Genomic DNA, 20,821 nt, shown 5'->3' on the forward strand with positions numbered 1-20,821 from the left:
ATTTTAAAATTGAAACAAGAAAAGTCAACCAGAGTGACAAAGCTGATGTTAACATTAAATTGTTAGACTAATTCTTCCTCTGCCAAAGAAATCAAATGGCTCTGTTTTATTAACTGGTGCAAATCCTACAAGACACTCCTTCTGCTTGCACGCATTCAAGCATCAGGCTCTGTCGGTATTTGTGCCATGGCACAGATGTGCGGTCTGAAAATAGAGTCCAAAGTGTTTATTAAGGTCAGTTGTTGCCTTATTACAATAAGGGTTCTACTCCTGTTTATTTTGTCATGTCTTTTTAGCGCCATTTTCTTCTTAAAATATGGGCAAATAGTATAAAAAGTGGAGCCAAGTTGCAAAACACAAACATCAGGTGAAAAACTTTTTACGCCTCTCCTGTTTTGAAAAGACTGGATTCTATCTTTCAATGCAGTTATGTCCTACTGCTCTGAGTGAAAAAAACAAATAAAAGAATGCAAAAATAATAGAAAAGAATACAGCTGTATTGTGTGTGATGGCTGCCAGCTGTGGGCCACTCAAACACGCTTCAGTATTCTTGTGTTGCACCAGGCCTTTGATCAGGTAATTGCCCCTTGGGCTGCCGGAGTTTGCATCTCCCATATGTTGCCACGGCAACCACCTCTCCAGCATCCTGCCCCCTCCGCTGCCTTTCAAGATATATTGTTTGTTATGAGACTCAGAGTGGCAAAGGGAAAAGGGCATTGGCGACACACCCTGACCCCTGTAACAACAAATCTTTTTTTTTTTGGTGGACTGGTGACGTGTGTGACCCAAAAAAAAAAGTGTCTTTTTTTTCTACCGTCCATGCACACATAACACGATCCGACTTCTGTGCCATAAGGCCCCGTGTCACTGTCACTCATGTTCCTTTATTTACACCTCCCATGTAGTTACTCAGAATTTACCAAATCGAAATTAGTTCAGCATTTGTATACATTTGCTCCTCCTGAACTGTATTTAAGCATAAAATATGTTTCTAAAACGGATAAGCTTACAAAAATAAGTACATTTAGCAGGATGAAATCCTTCCATGCAACTTCATATGGCTCTCCACAGGAAAATGTAAAATGAGAAAGCTTCAAAAACATACATTAGAACACATCTTTTTCAGGCCGTGGAGCTACATTTAATTTACTGTTGGAGAAAATAAGTGAAAAAAACTTTGTGGTTGCCTCGGAAATAGGCATTTGCTGTAAACAACATATACTATATATATATATATATATATATATATATATATATATATATATATATATATATATATATATATATATATATATATATATATATATATATATATATATATATATATATATATATATATATATATATATATATATACGTTTAACCTGCAGCAGCTTATTACATAACACAAAGTGATTTTTCTTGCAGGGAAAGACAATAATAAATGCCCACATTATAATTTTTTTTAAATGTCAACTGTTTAATTAAAGCACAGATGAACCCAGAAGACATCAACAAGTTTTCATATGCATATGGAAAATGTTAGTCTTAATTTTATAGATACAAAAATTAAAAATGGTGATCTGATTATTATTGTTAAACATTACAGAACAAGGTGAGGACCATAGAGCTTTTTCAACGCACATACCTCATGGTAATATTTAATACTTGGATGGTGATGGTGGAGTCAGCGTATTTTCTTTTATGGTCAGTCGCTTTACAGTCTGTGCAAGCAGCTCCTGTCAGGTTGGCGAAATTAAAAGGTATTCAGGGTCTGCAGAAATGACACTTGATGATTTTCTTAAAAGCCCCCTGAAAGTCTTTGTTGAAGTATGCGTAAATGATGGGATTGAGCAGAGAGTTGGAGTACCCCAGCCAGTTGATCACGTCCTCCAGCCAGCGGGGCATGTAACACGACTCCTGGCAGAAGGGCATGACCAGGGCGACGATAAAGAAGGGCAGCCAGCAGAGGATGAAGGTGCCCATGATGATGCCCAGCGTCTTTACCGTTTTGCGCTCCCGAGCCAGGGCGATCTTCCTTTTGGCCTCGGTTGCCTTCTCGTGCCTGCTCTCGAACAACGGCACTGTGCTCGGAGTATTCGGCAACGGGAGGTTGCCTTTGAGGCTGCTGTGAACCTCGATGATCTCCAGAGATTCTCCGTCCTCCGCGTGTTTGACCGCGCCGTTGACGCACGGCGCATGGCGCGGCTCCACGCTCCTTTTCCAGCTTTTCGTCTGCGCCTCTCTGGGCGTCTTTTTGTGGAAGAGCGCGGGAGATACAGCCGAGCAGGAGTCGGCCACTTTCTTTTTTTCGCTTTTACGCACAGTCCTTCGAATGCGGAACCTGGCGGCTTTAAATATACGCCCGTACAGAACCAGCATAAGCATGAGCGGGATGTAGAAAGCACCGAACGTGGAGTAAATGGTATACCAGAGGTCTTGCCTGATCTTACACTGCTTTGGGTTCTTCCTGTCTTCCTCCACGCTGTTCGACTGAGAGCGCATGATCAACATAGGCGGCACCGAAATAGAGAACCCAACCAGCCAAGTGACGCTGATCAAAATCGCTGCTCTCCGAGGCGTCCTCTTATTCATGTATTCTATGGGCTCGGTAATGGCCCAGTATCTGTCCAGTGCGATGGCGCACAGGTGCAATATGGACGAGGTGCAGCATAAAACATCCAAAGAGATGAAGATGTCGCACGGGATCTGTCCCAGAGTCCATCTGTTTAACACCTGGTATAGCGCTGCCATGGGTAGAACCAGCACCGACACCATTAAGTCGGTGACAGCGAGAGAGCCGATCAAATAGTTGGCTACATTCTGCAAAGAGCGCTCCAGGGCGATGGCCGCCACCACACACGCGTTCCCAAAGATTGCGCACAGAATCAGCGCGCAAAGGAGGAAGGAGGTGAGGATTTGATAACTCAGCCTCACCTCCTCATCTTCGGCTGCTTTGGTGGTATTGTTTACAGGGAGGTCAAATTGAGACAAGACTGTCGTGTTGTTTGCGTCCTCCATGCCGCTTTGACACTATTTAGAAATGCTCCCAGTCGGCACAGAGCGCACTGTCTCACTTTGAAGAGCACATAGCGGACTACTCCACTGTTTGAGGCTCTGCAGCTTAGAGAGATGTTGCTTATTTATACCAATGCGTCACTGTGTGTGAGGGTGCAGGGAGGACGCTTGCAACGCAGCAGTCTATCTGGTTGCTTTTGCGGAAATAGGGATGAAAATAGTCATTAATAATTTGTTTACTTGTTTTCAAAAATAAGTATGTTTATCGAAGAGTTCTAGGCTTGTTTTTGTGTTTCTTAATTTGCACCAAAAACAATCTAAAAGCCATTTAGAGCCATATAGGCTACACTGAAAGCAATCTGCATATAGACTACAAATACGAAGAATAAGTCAATGCAAACAACCAGTCAAACAAACTGTCGAACAGCCTATATATTTGAAGACTAGGCTTTGTCTGTCTGCCTGCTGTCTAAATATAGTTTTCTACTTTTCCTATCGCATAGGGGCGGAACATTGTATCTCCAAAATCTTCACTTTTCAGGAGATCCCCAGAACGAAATTTGCTCAACCATTAACATTACATCATCAAAGAGAACAGGTAATTTTCAACACTTTAGATTGGTCAATAATGTACAAAAATAACACCCACACATGGACTGGCTAACAGAATAGGTTTTTTTTTTTTAAGTATGAATTTTACCAAATCGCTTTTTGAGGTTTCAGCTCGAAGCTTGCAGCCATATAAATAACTTATACAATATAGCCTATATAGTGGGCAAACTCGGTCCTCAAGGGCCAGAGTCCTGCAGGTTTTGGAGGTTTCCCGGCTGCAACGCAGCTGATTCTAATCAACAGGATAATTACCAGGCTTATGCAGAGCTTGCTGGTGAGCTGATCATATATCAGCTGTGTTGGAGAAGGGAAACATCCAAAACCTGCAGGAGTCCGGCCCTCGATGACCGACTGTGCCCACCCCTGCTATATAGGCTACATATCATACAGTGGCTATAGGCCTCTATCACAGTTGTTTTCTAGTCTAGGTATACACTCTAAAAATTGATTGGTTAAAAAAAAAAAAAATCTAGTAAATTACGCTCATATTGGCTGGATTAACCAATAGATTGGTCAGACACTGACCATTCCGGGTGGTTACGGACACACCAATTTTATTGGTTAGCCAAAGAACCAATTAAATTGGTTACAATAGAAAGTAAGTCTAGATCGATCACTTGGAAATATATTTATTGTATAAATTTATTATATTCTAAATGTATTTATTAATTATTATAAGTGATTACAATATACAATATTAGCTATAATATTAGCCGTTAGCCGTAGCAAGACGGAGTATCTGTGTGTGAATGGGAGGGACCCAAGTGTAAGAGTGAGGTTACAGGGAGAAGAGACCAGGAAGGTGGAGGTGTTTAAGTATTTAGGGTCAACAGTCCAGAGCAATGGAGAGTGTGGAAAAGAAGTGATGAAGCGTGTGCAGGCAGGCCGGAACGGGTGGAGAAAAGTGTCAGGTGTGATAGAAGAGTTTCAGCTAAAATTAAAGGAAAGGTTTATTAAATGTGGTGAGACCAGCAATGTTGTTTGGTCTGGAGACAGTGCCACTGAGGATAAGACAGCAGGCAGAGCTGGAGGTGGCAGAGATGAAGATGCTGAGGTTCTCTTTGGGAGTGACCAGGATGCATAGAATTAGGAATGAGTACATCAGAGGGACAGCACATGTTAGAGGCTTTGGAGATAAAGTCAGAGAGGCCAGACTGACATGTCCAGAGGAGAGAGAGTGAGTATATTGGCAGAAGGATGCTGAGGACAGGGTTAGATGGAGGCAACTGACCCCTGAAGGAAAAAGCCCAAAGGAAAAGAAGAAGATTGGAAAAATGGAAATGTGTGTTTTGATATATCACTAAGCGTGACCAGATTAGTTGCCTAGAGGTAGAGTGTCTACCCTGAGACTGGGTGGTTGTGGGTTCAATCCCTGGCTGGGTCATACCAAAGACTACACAAAATCGGACCCATTTGCCTCCCACCTTGACACTCAACATTATGAGTTGGGATTGGGGGGTTGGATCACCAAATGATTCCAAAACGCAGCCCCTGCTGCTGCTCAAATGCGGAGAACAAATTTCGCCCCACTTAGGTGAGTGTGACAATCAGTGGTAGTTTTTTTTTCCGGAACTCGTGACCCTCGGGATTCCCAGAAAAATGTCAGCCTCTAACACAGATTAACCAATATCTTGGTCAGAATGACCAATTTGTATCGGTTGGCCCGATCACAAATATATATTGGTTGGAAACACCTGCCATTCTAGAGTGGTTATTTTAACCAAAGGATTTGTTGGACACATAATTTGGTCAAATGTAACCTTTTTTTTTTTTTTTGTAAATTTGACCAATCCGTTTTTAGGGATGGATGGATTAATGGATAGATAGATAGATAGATAGATAGATAGATAGATAGATAGATAGATAGATAGATAGATAGATAGATAGATAGATAGATAGATAGATAGATAGATAGATAGATAGATAGATAGATAGATAGATTTGTTGATGCAGGACTATTTACGTATTTAGGCTTTAAATGAGCCATTACACATTTGTGATTATGATGGAATTATTGGTTAGAGATACACATACAGTATTAATATAATTTCATATCAATATATTCATAGTTTTGCATTGGTTACTGCCACTTTAAACGCTGAAAATATTATCTCTGTTTTTCCTATCCGACTCGCCGTAGCACATTGTCTCATCAACAGGAAGTGCATTGAAGAGTTTGTCTACGAAGGAGGGTTATTCTTGACTTTCTCTGTTAAACTCGACCTAGACGTGGAAAAACCTTTATGTAGCAACACAATTTGTTAACGGAGCCAAGTTTGAGGACATTGGCTTTTGGTCGATACGAAACTTGTGTTCCTGTTCTTCTTGTCTCAGTCTTAATGTAAACGTTGTGTGGAAGCCATTGACGTTCTCTTAACCAGGATTTCTTCTCAACGCGTCTTCGTTTTGCATACCTGTTTTTCACTATTGACGTAACTGGTGGGCTACAAACTGAGAAAGGACAGCAATGCTTCGCTGTAGGAAGTGCCGGAAGGTTGTCGTCGATTGTCTGCAAGAGGTGACTTACATCATCACGTTATCGTCACTTTTATGTTAATTCTTCTGAGATCGATTTAAAAAATAAATAAATAAGTGGAATTTGCTCCGTGATTTAAATACCACAAACGCAAAATTAAGCAGAATGCCGAGTTTAGGCTATCTTGGGGTGGTGGTGCACAAAAGGCATAAAATAAAAATGTTGATTTGGCTTCCCCTTTAATGTTATACTGAGTCAGCATTAGTCAAGTCATCTTTATTTATACAGTGCTTTACAGAAATACATACAAATGTAAACTATTCAAACATGTAGTACGAACTGCCTTAAATTGTCTTATTGAAATTAGCATAGACATGACAGCAATTACAAACCTTCAAGCAACTGTTGCTTTAAGACACATGAAAAATCAGCATACAGCATTACTGAAAGGTATATAGCAGGGGTGGCTAAGTTCGGTCCTCGAGAGCCACTATCCAGCCTGTTTTCCATGTTTCTCTCCACTAACACACCTGATTCATGATCAGGATCGTTATCAGGCTTCTGCAAAGCTTGCTGATGAGCTGATCATTAGATTCAGCTGTGCTGAAGGAGGGAGACATGGAAAACAGGCTAGATAGTGGCTCTCGAGGGTTGAATTTGACCACCCCTGCTATATAGTATTTCTGCTCTCTCTGCTTTCTCTCCTGTGGGATTAGTTGGGGACCTTCTCTGCCTCTTTTCGCTCCGAAGTAAATGTTGCATCTCTACAATTAGTTCAGTGCTGAGGGGGCTATTAAGATTTTGATTTAAAATGCATGCTGTGGCGGGCTCATGAACGACGAATTGCAGTATAATAGTGGTTAACACTTGAAGATTGCCATCATGCTTAGAATAAAGATTGGTTTCATGACTGATAATAGTGTCTCAGAGATTGACTACTTAGTGATAACCAAGTGAGTTTCAGCAATTAAAAAAAAAGAAAAGAAAAAGGCTGACAATCACGAAAATTGAGTCATGTTGAAAATGTCCTATCTATTATATGTTTGCAGGTCACTGATGAAAGTTCAGAGGCAGCTTGCAACATTTGGCACATGGATGTTGACATGCTTCCAGAGTGGATACTGACCTCAGTGCACATGGTACAGTGCAGTGCACAAGTCGTCTTGGGAATGACTGATTAGCGCTTTCAAACAGCCATAGCTGTCACAAAGCGCTTTACAGAAACACATAACATAAAATTAGCAACCGTCGTGACTTTCTTTTTCTCTCTTCCTATAGGCCCTGTGGACTGTGGGGAGGCTGAACTGTCCTAATTGTAGGTCTCGTCTGGGAGGCTTCAACTTCATCCATCGCAGTAAGTGTCCTTGCGGCCGGGATGCCACCGTCCACTTTAGCAAATGTCGCGTGGACCACGACCACAAGCAGAACCATCTCAAAGTCCAGGGCAGTTGGTCATGGCCGCTGCTGACAGACAAAAGCGACGGTTTACAGCTCAACACTCTTTTTCACATGCCCCTCCCTGACACTGGCGAAGCCTCACAAGTAATGTCCCAAGGTGAGAACACAGAATTATTTATTGCATCTCTCATTGGAGGAGCTACAGCTTGGATAACTTCTTTTTTTGTTTCTGATTTGACTCTGCAGACAGGTCTACACTGTCCGCTGTCTTGTATCCCATGAACAGAGAGGATGAAGCCTCCTCTAGTGCTGTCTTTGTCTCTGCTGCAAGACAGATGGTACAAACTGAGGAAGATGAAGGGTCATCTGCAGAAAATACCCAAGAGCAGATTTCATTGTCCCTCAGTGGAACACCCATTATTTACAGCCCAGCCCAGCAGGAAGAAAAGATAGTGGTATGTTACACTTTATTGTGAATTATTCAAATTATTTACACAAACGCTTGCTTTCATTTGTGACACGATGTTAAAAAAAATAACAAAATAATCAGCCGCTATATTTTCTGGCGCAGAGCAGTTTTCAAAGTTTGCTGTTTGACATACTCTACTCACAATCAAGGAAATTGCAACAGTTTCTACTCACACAAAGTTACTTACACGTTAGAGTGTAACAAAAAAAAGTAGACCAAATTCTGCATATTTATTTCAAATAAAAACTAAAAACTAAAATTCAATCTAGCGGACAGCGTAAATGAAGAACCAACTACTGTAACACTTTCACTACACCGTATATTCTGTAGAGTAAATTTGACTCCAGAGTGGGACCAAATATACTTTGTTTTAGAGTAATATTTACAATAGGGAGAGAGTAAAATAAAGAATTGAAAAAATAAATAAAAGTCACTCAAGGATTGAGGATCGAACTCACGATCTTCAGCTTAGAAGACAGCTGTGTGTTAGTATATCGCTCGTGTCAGCTGGAATCTTTTTAACTCCATCGTAAATTTTTTGATCTCCTCATGGAGGTAAGCAAACAGTAGGAGGGGCATAGCTCAGGTGGCAGTGCGGCCATCTCCCAACCTGAAGGTTGTGAGTTTGTTCCTCAACCCTTGAGTGACTTCTTTTTTCTTTATTTTTTTGGGCCCGACTGACTAATCAGCCGCCAATTATAATTGTCCGATTATTGGCCTTCAAACATCAGCCAAAGCAATCATCCAATTGGGCCAAATGGCTGATTACTTTTAGGGACTGCAACATGAAAAATCAACTTTTTGGAGCTTTTAGCCATGTTAAAATGCTAATTTCTCACCAAAAACATGACCAAAGTTGTGTTTTCCTCCATTCGCCCCTGTATGAGAAATTTGAGGTTATACTGCTTTCCAAGTACCAGCCCCTCCCAACCTGAGAAAACGAACTGTTGGCACAGTTTGACGTCATTGCGTGTGGCCCCACCCCCGCACCGCCTCTGCGGACTAAACGCACGCCCACTTTCTCTGAGACCTCCCTCCTTGGGATGACAAAAGTAGCCTTTGTCAATAAAGATTCTGTCCAAATGAATTCAAAGCAATCAATTATTCTTCACATTTGCAATGCCAAATTGCAATGAAATGACAATTGGCGGTCTTACAATCCATTGGCTGACACTAGTGTAAACTACATGTAAAACATTTACGCTGATGATTTTAAATGAATGGATGGTGTAGTGGATAGTGCACTCACCCTATAAGGTGCGGGTTCGCGACCCGCTGTGGAGCTTTTCTTTTTCTCCTCCTTCTTTCCTCTAAACCTCTGCATTGTATATATTTTTTAAATATATAATAATATAGATTAATAGGTAACCGGTATTTTTTTTCTGCCAAAAATCGGAATCACATCGGCCTAAAAAAAAAAGCATATCGGTCGGACCCTATTTTTTTTTTCAATTCTTTATTTTACTCTCTTCCAAGTGTAAATATTAGCCTACTTTAAAACTGAGTGTAGTATTTGGTCCCACTCTAAATAGCGTCAAATTGACTGTGCAGTCACTATCGTCACCTTCCCCCTCTTTGCCATCGTCCTCATTCTCTTGGCCATCCATAACGCTGCTCTCTGTTTGGCCAAAGGTTTTCATCCACGTCTGAGCCGATATTTTCCTTTGCAATGCAGCAAAGGGGGGGGGGGGAACGGCATGAATGTCTTAACCATGCTCTACACTGATCCCCTGTGATATGCTTGACTAATTTTGACAGTTGAACAGATGATTTTGCATATTGTGACTTACACTCTGAAATCCTGCTGACATGTTTTGGAGAGGACAACCATTAGACTGAAAAACAACTAATCCAGTTTGATCAGCAAAATCTATTCATTTGGAAGGTGTGCTAAATGGGGGCACATTGTGCTAACTGTAGGCTAAATGTACACAACCATTTGTGCAGATCCACTGAGGCAATTGAGACATGCACTAATGCTGCATTCGAGGATGGTCGAAAGTCAGACTTTTCCAAGTTCAAACCAAGAAGTGTGTACAGGAATGCCCCCTTGAACTCGGAAATTCCACTTGCAAAGTCGGGGGGAAAAGTACCCTGACTTCTCCGACGGACTACAATGTGACGTCACTCTACAATGGTGACCGTGAATGGTAAAATACAAATTACTCGAGTATAAAACTAGATAGCTTTCTTCATTCATAAATATTCGACTTACTATTAAATAGTAATATTTATTAGTATGTTGTGATTCCAAGCCAGGGTTAAAAAAAACATATAGGTTGGTTGTATCAGGAAAGCATTGAGCATAAAAGCTACCAAACAAATCGTGTGAGTGACTCGTTTTGGCGAACCCTGACAGGACAAGCCAAAAGTCACAACTGCAACTTAATAGTACTTAGTAGTCTAATTAGTCATAGTAGTTTGTTGGTCCTAATATGTTTGTGCAACCCGCTGCAGCCTGGATCCTTGCTGGCCTCCGCAACCTTACACAGACAACATAAGAGGGAGAAGAACCGCCTAAAGAGCCAGCGGCGGAAACAGAGGCGGCGGGAAAAATGGCTGCAGAAGCAGGTGAGGCTCAAGACACATTATTATTCCTTGATAAATATGTCAAATTATGGTTATGTACTTGCATTTGTGGGACTAATAAAGTTTTTAAAGGTTATCTTATTTTATCTTTCCTGAGCAGAAACATGTTTAGCTTGACAAAATTGTGACTTTTTAAAAAAGTTTGGTGAATTCATTTTGAGCATTTTCATTCCCATTCAAAATGGGAAAACAATACGATAACGATAACAATATCAGTGTTAAATACATTACTACGTTGTTGTTTTTTACAGTTTGCCAGTTGTATTTTAAGTATTTTTCTTAAAGTTTACAATCCGGTGCTTTTTTTTCAGGAAGAAAATATCCTATTGTGATTATTGTTGTTTATGTCCAGGCCAGCATTTTGAATGATTTGATGCTCAACGGTGAAGAAGAGAACGCGGGAGACACGCAAGGCCTCACGTGTGCGGTGTGCCTCGACGTCTACTTCCACCCTCACAGCTGCCAACCGTGCAGTCACATCTTCTGCGAGCCGTGTCTCCGCCGGCTCGCCAAGAATCGAGAGGAAAACACGCCTTGCCCTCTGTGCCGCGCGCTCATCTTGCACACTCAATTTCACACAGGTAAACAATGTCCAGAAAAACGGAACTTCCACGGCTAGAGAACAGTGGTACCTCAACTTATAAATACCCCAACTAATGCCAAATTTTTTACTTTTACTTGCTTGAAAGAATAAAACACTAAAAGCGAAACATTTTATAAATATATGTAAATCTATTTTTAGACAAGCAGGATAAAGTAGCCTAAAGTTGCAATGGGGGAGGCAGCTATTTTTTTTTTTTTTTGTCTGCACTCACACACATATATGGTCTCCCAGGCAGGGAAGCGAACTCGCGCCAACCTGCACCGAAGGCAAGCAACGATAACCACTCTGCCACCCGGAGGCAATAGATGGGGGGCAGCCATTTTGTCACATCCTGTCAAATGAAAATGACATCACAGTTGCTCCTGGCTCAGTTAACGACCACTCACGGCTCCCCTGGTAGATACTGATTTAAGTCGTGATGTTCGCAAGCTGGTCGTTACTTGAGCACTGAGCAACTGTGATGTAATTTTCAGTCGACGGCAAGTGGTAAAATGGCCGCCCCCTGAGATGGATAAAAGTTGGATTTTGCTCTTTAATTCAAATTCCACAAACGCAATATTAATCAGAATACCACGTTTAGACTAATGGGGCTGCATAAAACATATTTTTGTAAAGGACGTTTTTGGGTTGACTTTCCCTTTGAAGTTTTTGAAGCGAGCAATGTTTTCTGTATTCCGCGTTCTTTTTCAGAGCTCAGCCAGAAAGCAGAAGCCTCCTTCCCAAGAGTGTACCACGCTCGCAAGCAGTACTTCCAAAATGCCTCATGTCTTAAATGGCCTCTGCCCAGATGTCGCAAACGCTTCCGTAACTTGTGTGGTGAGTAACGCTGGCTCAATAAAGGTTGCAAAACAGTAACGCATACCATACATAATACATTGATTCTGGTAACAACATACGGTTAGAAAAGTGTGTTAAACGTTTAAGTCGGGTCATTCAAAACAAATCAAGAGGCAACTTGGCCATATGTAGCATGCAGCGGTTCTTAACTTAATGCACACACTGATGTTGAAGGCTATCAGATAAGACAAGGACTAAAAAGGAATTGCCACAAAAAGGTCTCGGGTTCAATGCTGAGCTGGGGTGAGAAATCACTTTGGGTGCCCCATTGTCATTTGATCTTTTTTTTCCTTTCAGGATATTGGAGGCATGCGGTAAGGGCTGGCAGAAGGTGGCGCGTCGCGCTGCAGACTTTCGACCTCTCTGTGTGCAGCTGGTTCTTTGATATCGGACTGGCCGTAGCGTACACCTTCTCATCTAAATGCTTGCTGGCTTTCCTGATCATTGTTATACACATGTACTACTTGTGTATTTGATACTTGGAAGATAACTCAGCAGATTGCAAGGACGATTTAACTGCTTCCTTTTGAGGAAAGTTTAGACGAGTCGTCTGACTTTTGTTACACATTGTGTAAATTGAAATTAAATATTTTGTACCAAATGTTCTACAGATACACATTTTACAATCAGTTATTGTTTCAGAGTGGTATTTTAATGTAAACAAAATCAGTCCTTTTTAATAGTGAGAGATGGATCAGAAGCATAAATAAATATGATTCTAACAATTCTGCAAATTGCACCACTGTAACACAAGAACACAGGGAGTGATTTCACTTGCAACAGAATCTATATAGTCTACACAGTGATAACAGGTAATTAAAAAACAGCACTGTAAGCAAAAGCACACTCATTGATTAAAAATAATTTTAAGATTTCTCAGCACCGCACAGCTGTGGTAATTTACACAAAAAGTACAATCATGTACACTTCAACGTTTTTTAACTTTAATCACCTCACGTTCTCTTTTGTCATTAAAAAAAAATATGAGTAGTGTTTGAAATGAATAAAGTATAAGTACAGAAGTTGGGATAACTTGTGTTAAAAAACAACCCTGGTAAAAGCAAATTGAACTACTTACAGTAAATAAATGTAAGCCTATACAAGTTCAGACTCTGAAATTTCAATTTAATACAAAAGGGAATGCAATTTTTACTATCAATTACTGTGCATACAACAGCTGTTGTGATAATTAGGCATAACAAAACTCCACAAAATAATTTCCTATTATTAACTGTTGTGGGGGATATCATCTATATTGTTTAAGTACGACTTAGTGTTGGCTATGCGTTAATTTTATTAATATGTGTGCTTATAGCTTTGCTAATGCTGCGAACTATAAAAAAAAAAATTAAACTTTTTTCCCCGTGACGATTCATAGTATTTTTGTGTGTGTGTGTGTCATTAAGTGACCTTTAGCTTTTGTACTTTACAGCTGTGCTCATAAGTTAATGTTACCCCACAGTATATGTAAACTTTAAAGCGCGACCACATATTTTACCATAGTTTTTTTTCTCAGATTAAACAACACATTTTAAATGCCTAAAGCTTGTGGCTGGCGCAAGAATGCATTAATTTTTTCATGTGGAGGTTGAAAAAAAGTATAAAGCCAATTTTGACAAAGAAGTAAAAGATATATGTACGCATCTCAGTATCTGTTTACAAATGTAGCTAGCAAGATTTTAAAAAATTGTCAGAAAAAAAACAACTCATGTCATACTTGTTTTCAAAGTGGTTTGCCTTGAAGACCCCTTTGATATTGGGAAAGAGGAAAAAAGTCACATGAAACCAAGTCAGGTGAGTAGGTAGATTGCTCCAGCACATTAATGTGTCATTTTCAGCCAGGCACTGTCAGATGCTCAGGGCTTTGTAATCAGGCGCATCGGCCATGAGATCTCACCCCTTTCTCGCACCCTGAACGAAGCAAATGCGGAATTATTTTCAAAAAACTGTAGTTAGGTTTACTTTGAACTGAAAATCTTGTTGTGACATTTCTGATAACATTTCATAAACAGTAGTGTAGGCTGAAGTAATTGTACTAAACTCGACTTAAATTGATTAAACACTTATTTTCTTTTTTTTATTAGATTAATAGTTACCTATAACATGAAAGCTAAACTCATGTCTTGTAAAGTAGGAGACTACAATAATGCAGGTTTCCTCGGGCTCAGTCTGGGAAGCATCTGAAGGGTTAACACAAAGTCAGGCGGGAGGGTGACGACTTGTTTCCCTCCTCACACGTGAGCGTGCGGCGGAAGACGTCGGAGCCTCCCCCTCGGCCTTCACGAACGGCTGAAGGTGACTCCTCTCGGCTGGGGGATGCAGAGGGATCTGCTGGCGGTCCTTCCGCCACGCTACACTGTCCTCATCCGGGGAACATCCGTCGGCCTCAGCCGGAGCCCCGCACGTTAACTGCGCTTCTCTGCGGTGTCCGAGGCGGTGGTGTCGGTCTTTGTGCTCCGCTGAGAGGACACAGCAAGCCTCCAGACGAAGACGGGCGCTCTCTGCATGCATGAGTTCTGCACCGTGCGGGCGCAAAAAGCGCCCCCGATCTGCAGGCAGCGTCTTGCCCATTACGAGAGGGGCGCAGACGGATTCGGAGCGCCGGGAAAGCACCGTGGACGGCAGCAGGATGGTGAGTTAAGATAATAGCCGGAGCTCATTTCAGGGTGTGTAGGTGCAACACAGACAAGGAGACAAATCGCTTTTGCCGATCGTTTTAAAAACACAGCACGTAAACAATATCCGCGCTTGTCTACTATAGGAAAACATCAAGACGATGCTTTTTGCTCAGACTGTGCAGGAATTCAACACCCTGGTGGCGCTGTACCGTGAGCAGGTTATTTCTGTCGGTGAGATGTCAGCCGACTGTCCATCTCTGCGGGCTCAGATGCACTACACGCGAGCGAAAGGATGCTCCATCGCCCGGACTGCGCACCAAGACCTCGCCCTCATTGCTGTGTCTGGGTAAGCATGAGAGTCACCAGAGAACCTTCTTTGCCAGTATAATACAGTTTTGTAGCACAGTTTCTTTGTAGGTAAAAAGAAAAAGAGAGAAACTGCAGAAATGACAAAATATTTTGGATCACCATGGGCCGGTATGAGCATATGACATATTACAGAGGTTACATGAAACATTTGCGTCCAATAAATTAACGTTTGCATTCGCACAAAAGTATTAGCATCAGTCATTTTCTATAAGGCCTTGCTAGGGTCATAAGGTGGAGCCAATCCCAAACTTTGGGTGAAAAAGCGGAGTGGTCACCAGCCATTCACAGGGTACATGGAAAAACATTCATTTACATCCGTGCTTCTTGATTTTCTCTGCTGCGCCCCACTTAATATCATTAAAAAAAAGAAGAAAAACATCCATCAACTTAAAACAAAGAATAACTTTTGCATTGATTTACCTGGGGGACGCCACTGCCATCTACTGTAGGGGTGTGCAATTGCACTTAATTTTAGTACTATGCAGCAGAAAGAAGGAAGGAAGGAAGCAAGTATGTTACTCTGGGTCACAAGCAGCCATTGGACCATGCCTCCTCAGTGTTATTTGAAAAGCATGGTTTTACACTCACACCTATGAACAATTTTGAGTTTTCAATTCATCGAAAACACATTTTCATGAATTGTGGGAGGAGCTGGAGTACCCGGACGGAGAGGTAATCTGGATTTTCAGGCGGCTTCCCGGTGGGCCAGGGTGTCATATTCCCACTCACAGTGATCTTTTTTCGATCGTTAAATTAGCATCAGCCCGCTAAGTAGCGCACTGGAAGTGGTGTGAATTGATTTCAAATAAGAGCACAAACACAAAGGGCCCTGTTAGCTGCCTAAATGTTACTGACATAGCAGTGTTGTATAAATGTGCCTTGTTAAGTGTAAAGTCTTATCCCATTTTATGTACACTTGCCCATTTGTCCCTTTTTGTCTATTTTAACTGTTTATGTAACCTGTTCAAATAAACTCTGGTGGTGATCTTGTATATGCAAATTCAGTTATAAATTAGATTTTTGAGCAAATAGCTATAATATGAATATTGTTGGAGGGAATTGTAAGATATACCAAATGTATTCTGTGGATATCTAATAATATGAACTCTGGTAAATACAAAAATGAGCATTTCCAATATAACACCAACCAGCTGTCAAAGCAAGCGGCCAGTGGTCACAGCCTTATAAATATCAGCGGATATGAAGAAATGTGCTGTTTTATTGATTTGTACCAAGCCATTCACTATTGTCTGTACTAAAGTTGCGCCTTGATAATTCTTCATACAGTCAATACATTACACTCATGCATCGTCTTTATACACCCTGGGGTTAAGATCTCAAATATACTGCATTATCATTTTAAAATATTTCTTTTTACATCTTCTGTTTTACCGATTGTGTGCCCCTCTCTTGAATTCCAACCACTCCCTCATCACCAACCTACCGATGCAGCCCAGAGGATGGAGAGATCCACCCTGAGATATGTCGGCTCTTTATCCAGCTGCAGTGTTGCCTGGAGATGTTCATCACGGAGATGTTGAAGTCCATGTGCCTGCTGGGGGTGCTGCAGCTTCACAGAAAAAGTACCGTCACTATACAGTACACAGCAACAGCATTTTATTAGGCAGATGATGTTCCGTAATACAAACTCACAAAATGCAATGCACTTATAAACTAATTTCAGGAACTAAGCTAAACGCAACTAGCTAATGCTTTTATTTCAGAGTATTCCCAAATATATTTACAATGATACAAAAATTGACTCCATTCACATTATATATATAGTATTTTCTTGATGTAGACCATAATGTAACCATATTATTATTATTCTTTTACTTCAAGAAATGTAATTTTGTGGCCCCCAAGGAACCGACTCCGAGCCGAAGATGGACTTCAGGGTGGACGAGAGTTCTGATGTTCCCATCCTAGAGGACCGCTCCTCCTCACCCATTGACTTCCCTCATGATCCGTGGCTAGTGGGAGTCCATATTGAAAACATTGAGAGGTATGCAGACTTTTCAGAGGGATTTTCCAGTTGTGCTATAAAATGGTTGTTCATTTGTGTAAAATTTTAAATAAAAATGCAAAACTTGTCATTACTTGTGCTTTTGTATTGGCAGAGATATGCAGGAGATGAGAAATCTGCTCAGCAAACTCAGGGACACAATGCCTTTGCCACTGAAAAATCAAGGTGTGTAAAATTAGTGAATTCAGATTTTACTATTCCTGTTACATTGTCAGTCTATCATGTAGTTTGTTTGTTGTACAGTAAAAATGCCCTTATACTTCAGCCTTGTGACATACTGACGGTAGCTCTAAACTAAACTATGGGACCAGATTGCAAAATTGTGGAAAAGATTATTAAACTGTGGTAACAGATTAGTCAACTGTAGGTACAGATTAGTAAACTAGGTACAGATTAGTCAAATGTATGAACAGAGTAGTAAACTGTTGGTACAGATTACTAAACTGTGGATATAGATGAGTAAACTGTGGGCACAGATTGCCAGATTGTGGGAACAGATTATTAAACTGTGGGAACAGATTAGTAAACTATGAGTACAGATTAGTAAACTGTGGGAACAGATTGATAAATTGCGGTAACAGATTAGTAAACTGTGGCAACAGATTAGTAAACAGTTGGTACAAATGAGTCAAATGTAGGAACAGAGTAATAAACTGTTGGCACAGATTACGTACTTAATTTTGGGAACAGATGACTAAACTATGGGAACAGATTGCAAAATTGTGGAACAGATTATTAAACTGTGTTAACGGATTAGTAAACTGTAGGTACAGATTAGTAAACTGTGGCAACAGATTAGTAAACAGTTGGTACAAATGAGTCAAATGTAGGAACAGTAGTAAACTGTTGGCACAGATTACGTACTTAATTTTGGGAACAGATGACTAAACTATGGGAACAGATTGCAAAATTGTGGAACAGATTATTAAACTGTGGTAACAGATTAGTAAACTGTGGGTACAGATTAATAAAATGTATGAACAGAGTAGTAAACTGTTGGTACAGATTACTAAACTGGGTATAGATGAGTAAACTGTGGGCACAGATTGTGGAAATAGATTATTAAACTGTAGGAACAGACTATCAAACTGTGGGAACGGATTAGTAAACTATGGGTACAGATTAGCTAAGAATCCGTTTTCCTCATACTCTAGCACCAGAAGTGCTCCATATATTTCACTTTGTTTCACAGTATATTTATTGTCTCAAATATTTTTGGACCCTTTTTCAGTTGGGTTGTACAGTTAAAGGCCACGTTATTGGTCGAAATTTTTTTGAAATAATTTATTGGTCTATTGTTATATATAAAAGCAAATTCATTCAACCTCCGGCACAATTCAGAGTCTTCAATTAACTGAACATTGAAGTGGATTAAATGATGTATTTTGGAATTGTTGCTGACTGTTTGATGTAATATTTGAACCCGAGCAATGTGTGTCGCAGACGACAGCAGCTTGTTGAATCTGACTCCCCACCCGCTGGTCCGCCAAAGGAAGAGACGCTTTCCGGGACTCTGCTGCATGGTGTCTGGTTAAGAGTCCTAACTCAATTCATCATGTTATTGTACATCAACACTTTGGGTGATTCTTTTATCCTTAGACAGTAAACTGTAGTCATCTTCCTCCAGCATTTATTGATACGTGGCTATTTCGTTCCACAAACTGTACTATTTAGATTCCATCTGCCCTTTAGCATTTAGTTATGTTTCCAGGATCTTAGAAGGTACTTACGTTTGCAATCATTCAGTTTTCAACATATACTGTATATTGAATTAAATTGTATATATTTGGGCTATGCACAAGCATTATCATTTTTTATGTTCTCACTGTGCTTGTATCCTGTCAAACGTGTGTCACAATACACATTGTTTTACTGTAGTCCCAGATACTATGTTTCACAGCAGATACACACTGGACAAAAAAGTGTATTGATGTTATGTTGCAAACGCACAACTGGTTCCAATTACAGTATGTGTTTCATTTTACAGAGTGTGAATGGAATTGCAGTTAATACTTGACACGTCTAAACGTTTTTCTTTCTAGATGTTGTTCGACTTTGATTTCAGCCTTCTAGTGTTGATGCATGGTTGTATTGGTTGCTCGGTGCTTTACAATCGACTATGACATGTCTCAAACTGCAAGATTTATTCGCATGCCATTTAGTTTTAATGATCCCCACTGTTGTCCTTTCCATCAGCAGTTAAAGATCAGATTATCTAGTAAAAAATAAATACAATAAAATGTTCCTAGCGATTACCAGTTAAAGCAAAACTGGCCTCATCTGGCATTCCTGTCTTTATATTCTCCCCCCGTGGACCCCAAGTGCTAATTGTCAAAGTCTGCATTCATTAATAAAGGTTTAATTCCGTCATGATAGTTTTCTATTCTGCATGTGTAAATTGATCATTACCCCCTCTAGTGGACACTAGTAGACCTTGCAGTTGTTTTAATAAACAGCATGCCAAGCTCTGTCTTTTTTCAGCGTAACGTCTTTTGGGAGGTGGAAGACTCCTACCCTCACACAGGCTGAACACAATTCCACTTAAAAACAACATTCACTTATAGCATTGATTTGTTATTCTAGAGTCGTTTCTCCACTGAATGTAAATGCAATTGTATTGTATGGTCATTTGTAAAGTTTGTATTTATGTGGAGCATTTGTTTTCATGTGTATTTCTTTATCATGGCATGTATCGTGTAGTTAGTGTCCTTCTATGTAGACAAGCAACTGCTATGTATGTATAGCTTAATTTTATAATGTGAATAAAGTTTTCTATCCAGTTAGGGATGCATTTCTTCTTTTTTTAATTTGTGGTTAACTCGTAACCATATACGGCCATTAAAAATAAGGATATTGAAATGTTTTAGATTTCGATTAAGTTACCAATTTATGTATTCACATTTGCTTTTCAATTTGATGTCCAGAAATTATCCATCAAACTCTTCCTAAAAGAAAAAAAATAATTTTCAATATGAACAAAATATGTGCATAGCATATATATTTTATGGTGAAATGCATGTATGAAAGAACAATTTAAAAAAAAGCATTTTTTAGGCTCTCGTGCTTAAAAATTACCATTCGAGAATGGCACAAAAGTGCTAAACAAACTTTTGTTTTTGACCCCCCCCCCATAAAATCAACTCACTCAAAATTTGAATATAATTTTAAATATATTTGTCCATTGTGTCATTCAAAATACTCAAATTATAAGACCCAGTACAAGCACATACCTGTAAGTGATGCTTGGCATCGAGTGGTAAATGGTGCTATCAGAATCTGATTTATTGGCCAAATGTGAGAACACACAAATAATTTGCCCCTGTAGTCATAATTCATCCAAGAAACACCAAAAATAACAAGCAACAGAACGGGAAACCTGGCGGTTTGCTAGTTAGCGCCCCAATTTTTTTTAGATGGATAAAAAGAGACGTGAGGAAAGAGGGAGGGAAAAAAACATGGGCTAATCTGTGCTGCTTGAAACGGCAGCACAGTATGCATGAACATAGTAATAAAATGTCGACTTACTAAAACTTATTCAAACTAATTTCAAAGACTTGCATGTGTGTGGAAACACTGACCATGAGATTGATATTAATTACAATTTAGTTGAGAAAACATGTTTATAATTCAAGTCATTTGGGTGGAATTACCATTGTTGACGGTATGGTAGTCGGGGCACCTGAAGGCCCAAATTTTGTGTTGTTTGTTATTTGCTCGAGTCGAAATTATTGATCTCTTTGGAAAGGCTGAAAGGACGACATTTTATTGTGTCATTTGGAATAGGCTGAAATTCCCGTGGCCTTGAACAGGATATTGTCACAGTTTG

The 20,821-nt window shown here is 40.1% G+C and overlaps 3 protein-coding genes across 3 annotated transcripts; 2 read left to right on the forward strand and 1 right to left on the reverse strand.

Annotated features, from left to right (window-relative positions):
- Positions 1-1,504: 1,504 nt before the first annotated feature.
- Positions 1,505-3,081, reverse strand: htr1ab (5-hydroxytryptamine (serotonin) receptor 1A b). Its single transcript, XM_086096935.1, has one exon. The coding sequence runs from the start codon at positions 2,998-3,000 to the stop codon at positions 1,747-1,749; it is 1,254 nt and encodes a 417-aa protein (XP_085953061.1). The 5' UTR covers positions 3,001-3,081; the 3' UTR covers positions 1,505-1,746.
- Positions 3,082-5,768: 2,687 nt separating this feature from the next.
- On the forward strand, positions 5,769-13,300 carry rnf180b (ring finger protein 180b). The gene is made up of 8 exons (XM_086096529.1): positions 5,769-6,127; positions 7,135-7,224; positions 7,364-7,640; positions 7,730-7,938; positions 10,410-10,523; positions 10,894-11,122; positions 11,836-11,961; positions 12,280-13,300. Exons 1-8 carry the CDS (start codon positions 6,077-6,079, stop codon positions 12,456-12,458), a joined length of 1,275 nt encoding a protein of 424 aa, XP_085952655.1. The 5' UTR covers positions 5,769-6,076; the 3' UTR covers positions 12,459-13,300.
- Positions 13,301-14,203: 903 nt separating this feature from the next.
- LOC147162130 (regulator of G protein signaling 7-binding protein B-like) lies at positions 14,204-19,775 on the forward strand. Its single transcript, XM_086096531.1, has 6 exons — positions 14,204-14,614; positions 14,774-14,946; positions 16,422-16,552; positions 16,836-16,974; positions 17,090-17,160; positions 18,439-19,775. Exons 1-6 carry the CDS (start codon positions 14,492-14,494, stop codon positions 18,528-18,530), a joined length of 729 nt encoding a protein of 242 aa, XP_085952657.1. The 5' UTR covers positions 14,204-14,491; the 3' UTR covers positions 18,531-19,775.
- Positions 19,776-20,821: the final 1,046 nt, after the last annotated feature.

This window comes from Leptonotus elevatus, chromosome 15, assembly GCF_054856555.1.
Source record: "Leptonotus elevatus isolate MCC_2025b chromosome 15, RoL_Lele_1.0, whole genome shotgun sequence".
Lineage (NCBI taxonomy): Eukaryota > Metazoa > Chordata > Actinopteri > Syngnathiformes > Syngnathidae > Leptonotus > Leptonotus elevatus.

What these genes read in the sequence shown, in the direction of transcription:
- rnf180b (XM_086096529.1), top strand. Translation starts at nt 6,077, where the DNA reads ATGCTTCGCTGTAGGAAGTGCCGGAAGGTTGTCGTCGATTGTCTGCAA. An exon ending in TACTGACCTCAGTGCACATG is followed by an intron (nt 7,225 to 7,363) that starts GTACAGTGCAGT and finishes CTCTTCCTATAG; the next exon opens with GCCCTGTGGACTGTGGGGAG. An exon ending in AGCAGGAAGAAAAGATAGTG is followed by an intron (nt 7,939 to 10,409) that starts GTATGTTACACT and finishes AACCCGCTGCAG; the next exon opens with CCTGGATCCTTGCTGGCCTC.
- htr1ab (XM_086096935.1), bottom strand. Translation starts at nt 3,000, where the DNA reads ATGGAGGACGCAAACAACACGACAGTCTTGTCTCAATTTGACCTCCCT.
- LOC147162130 (XM_086096531.1), top strand. Translation starts at nt 14,492, where the DNA reads ATGAGTTCTGCACCGTGCGGGCGCAAAAAGCGCCCCCGATCTGCAGGC. An exon ending in GCCCTCATTGCTGTGTCTGG is followed by an intron (nt 14,947 to 16,421) that starts GTAAGCATGAGA and finishes CTACCGATGCAG; the next exon opens with CCCAGAGGATGGAGAGATCC. An exon ending in GCTGCAGCTTCACAGAAAAA is followed by an intron (nt 16,553 to 16,835) that starts GTACCGTCACTA and finishes GTGGCCCCCAAG; the next exon opens with GAACCGACTCCGAGCCGAAG.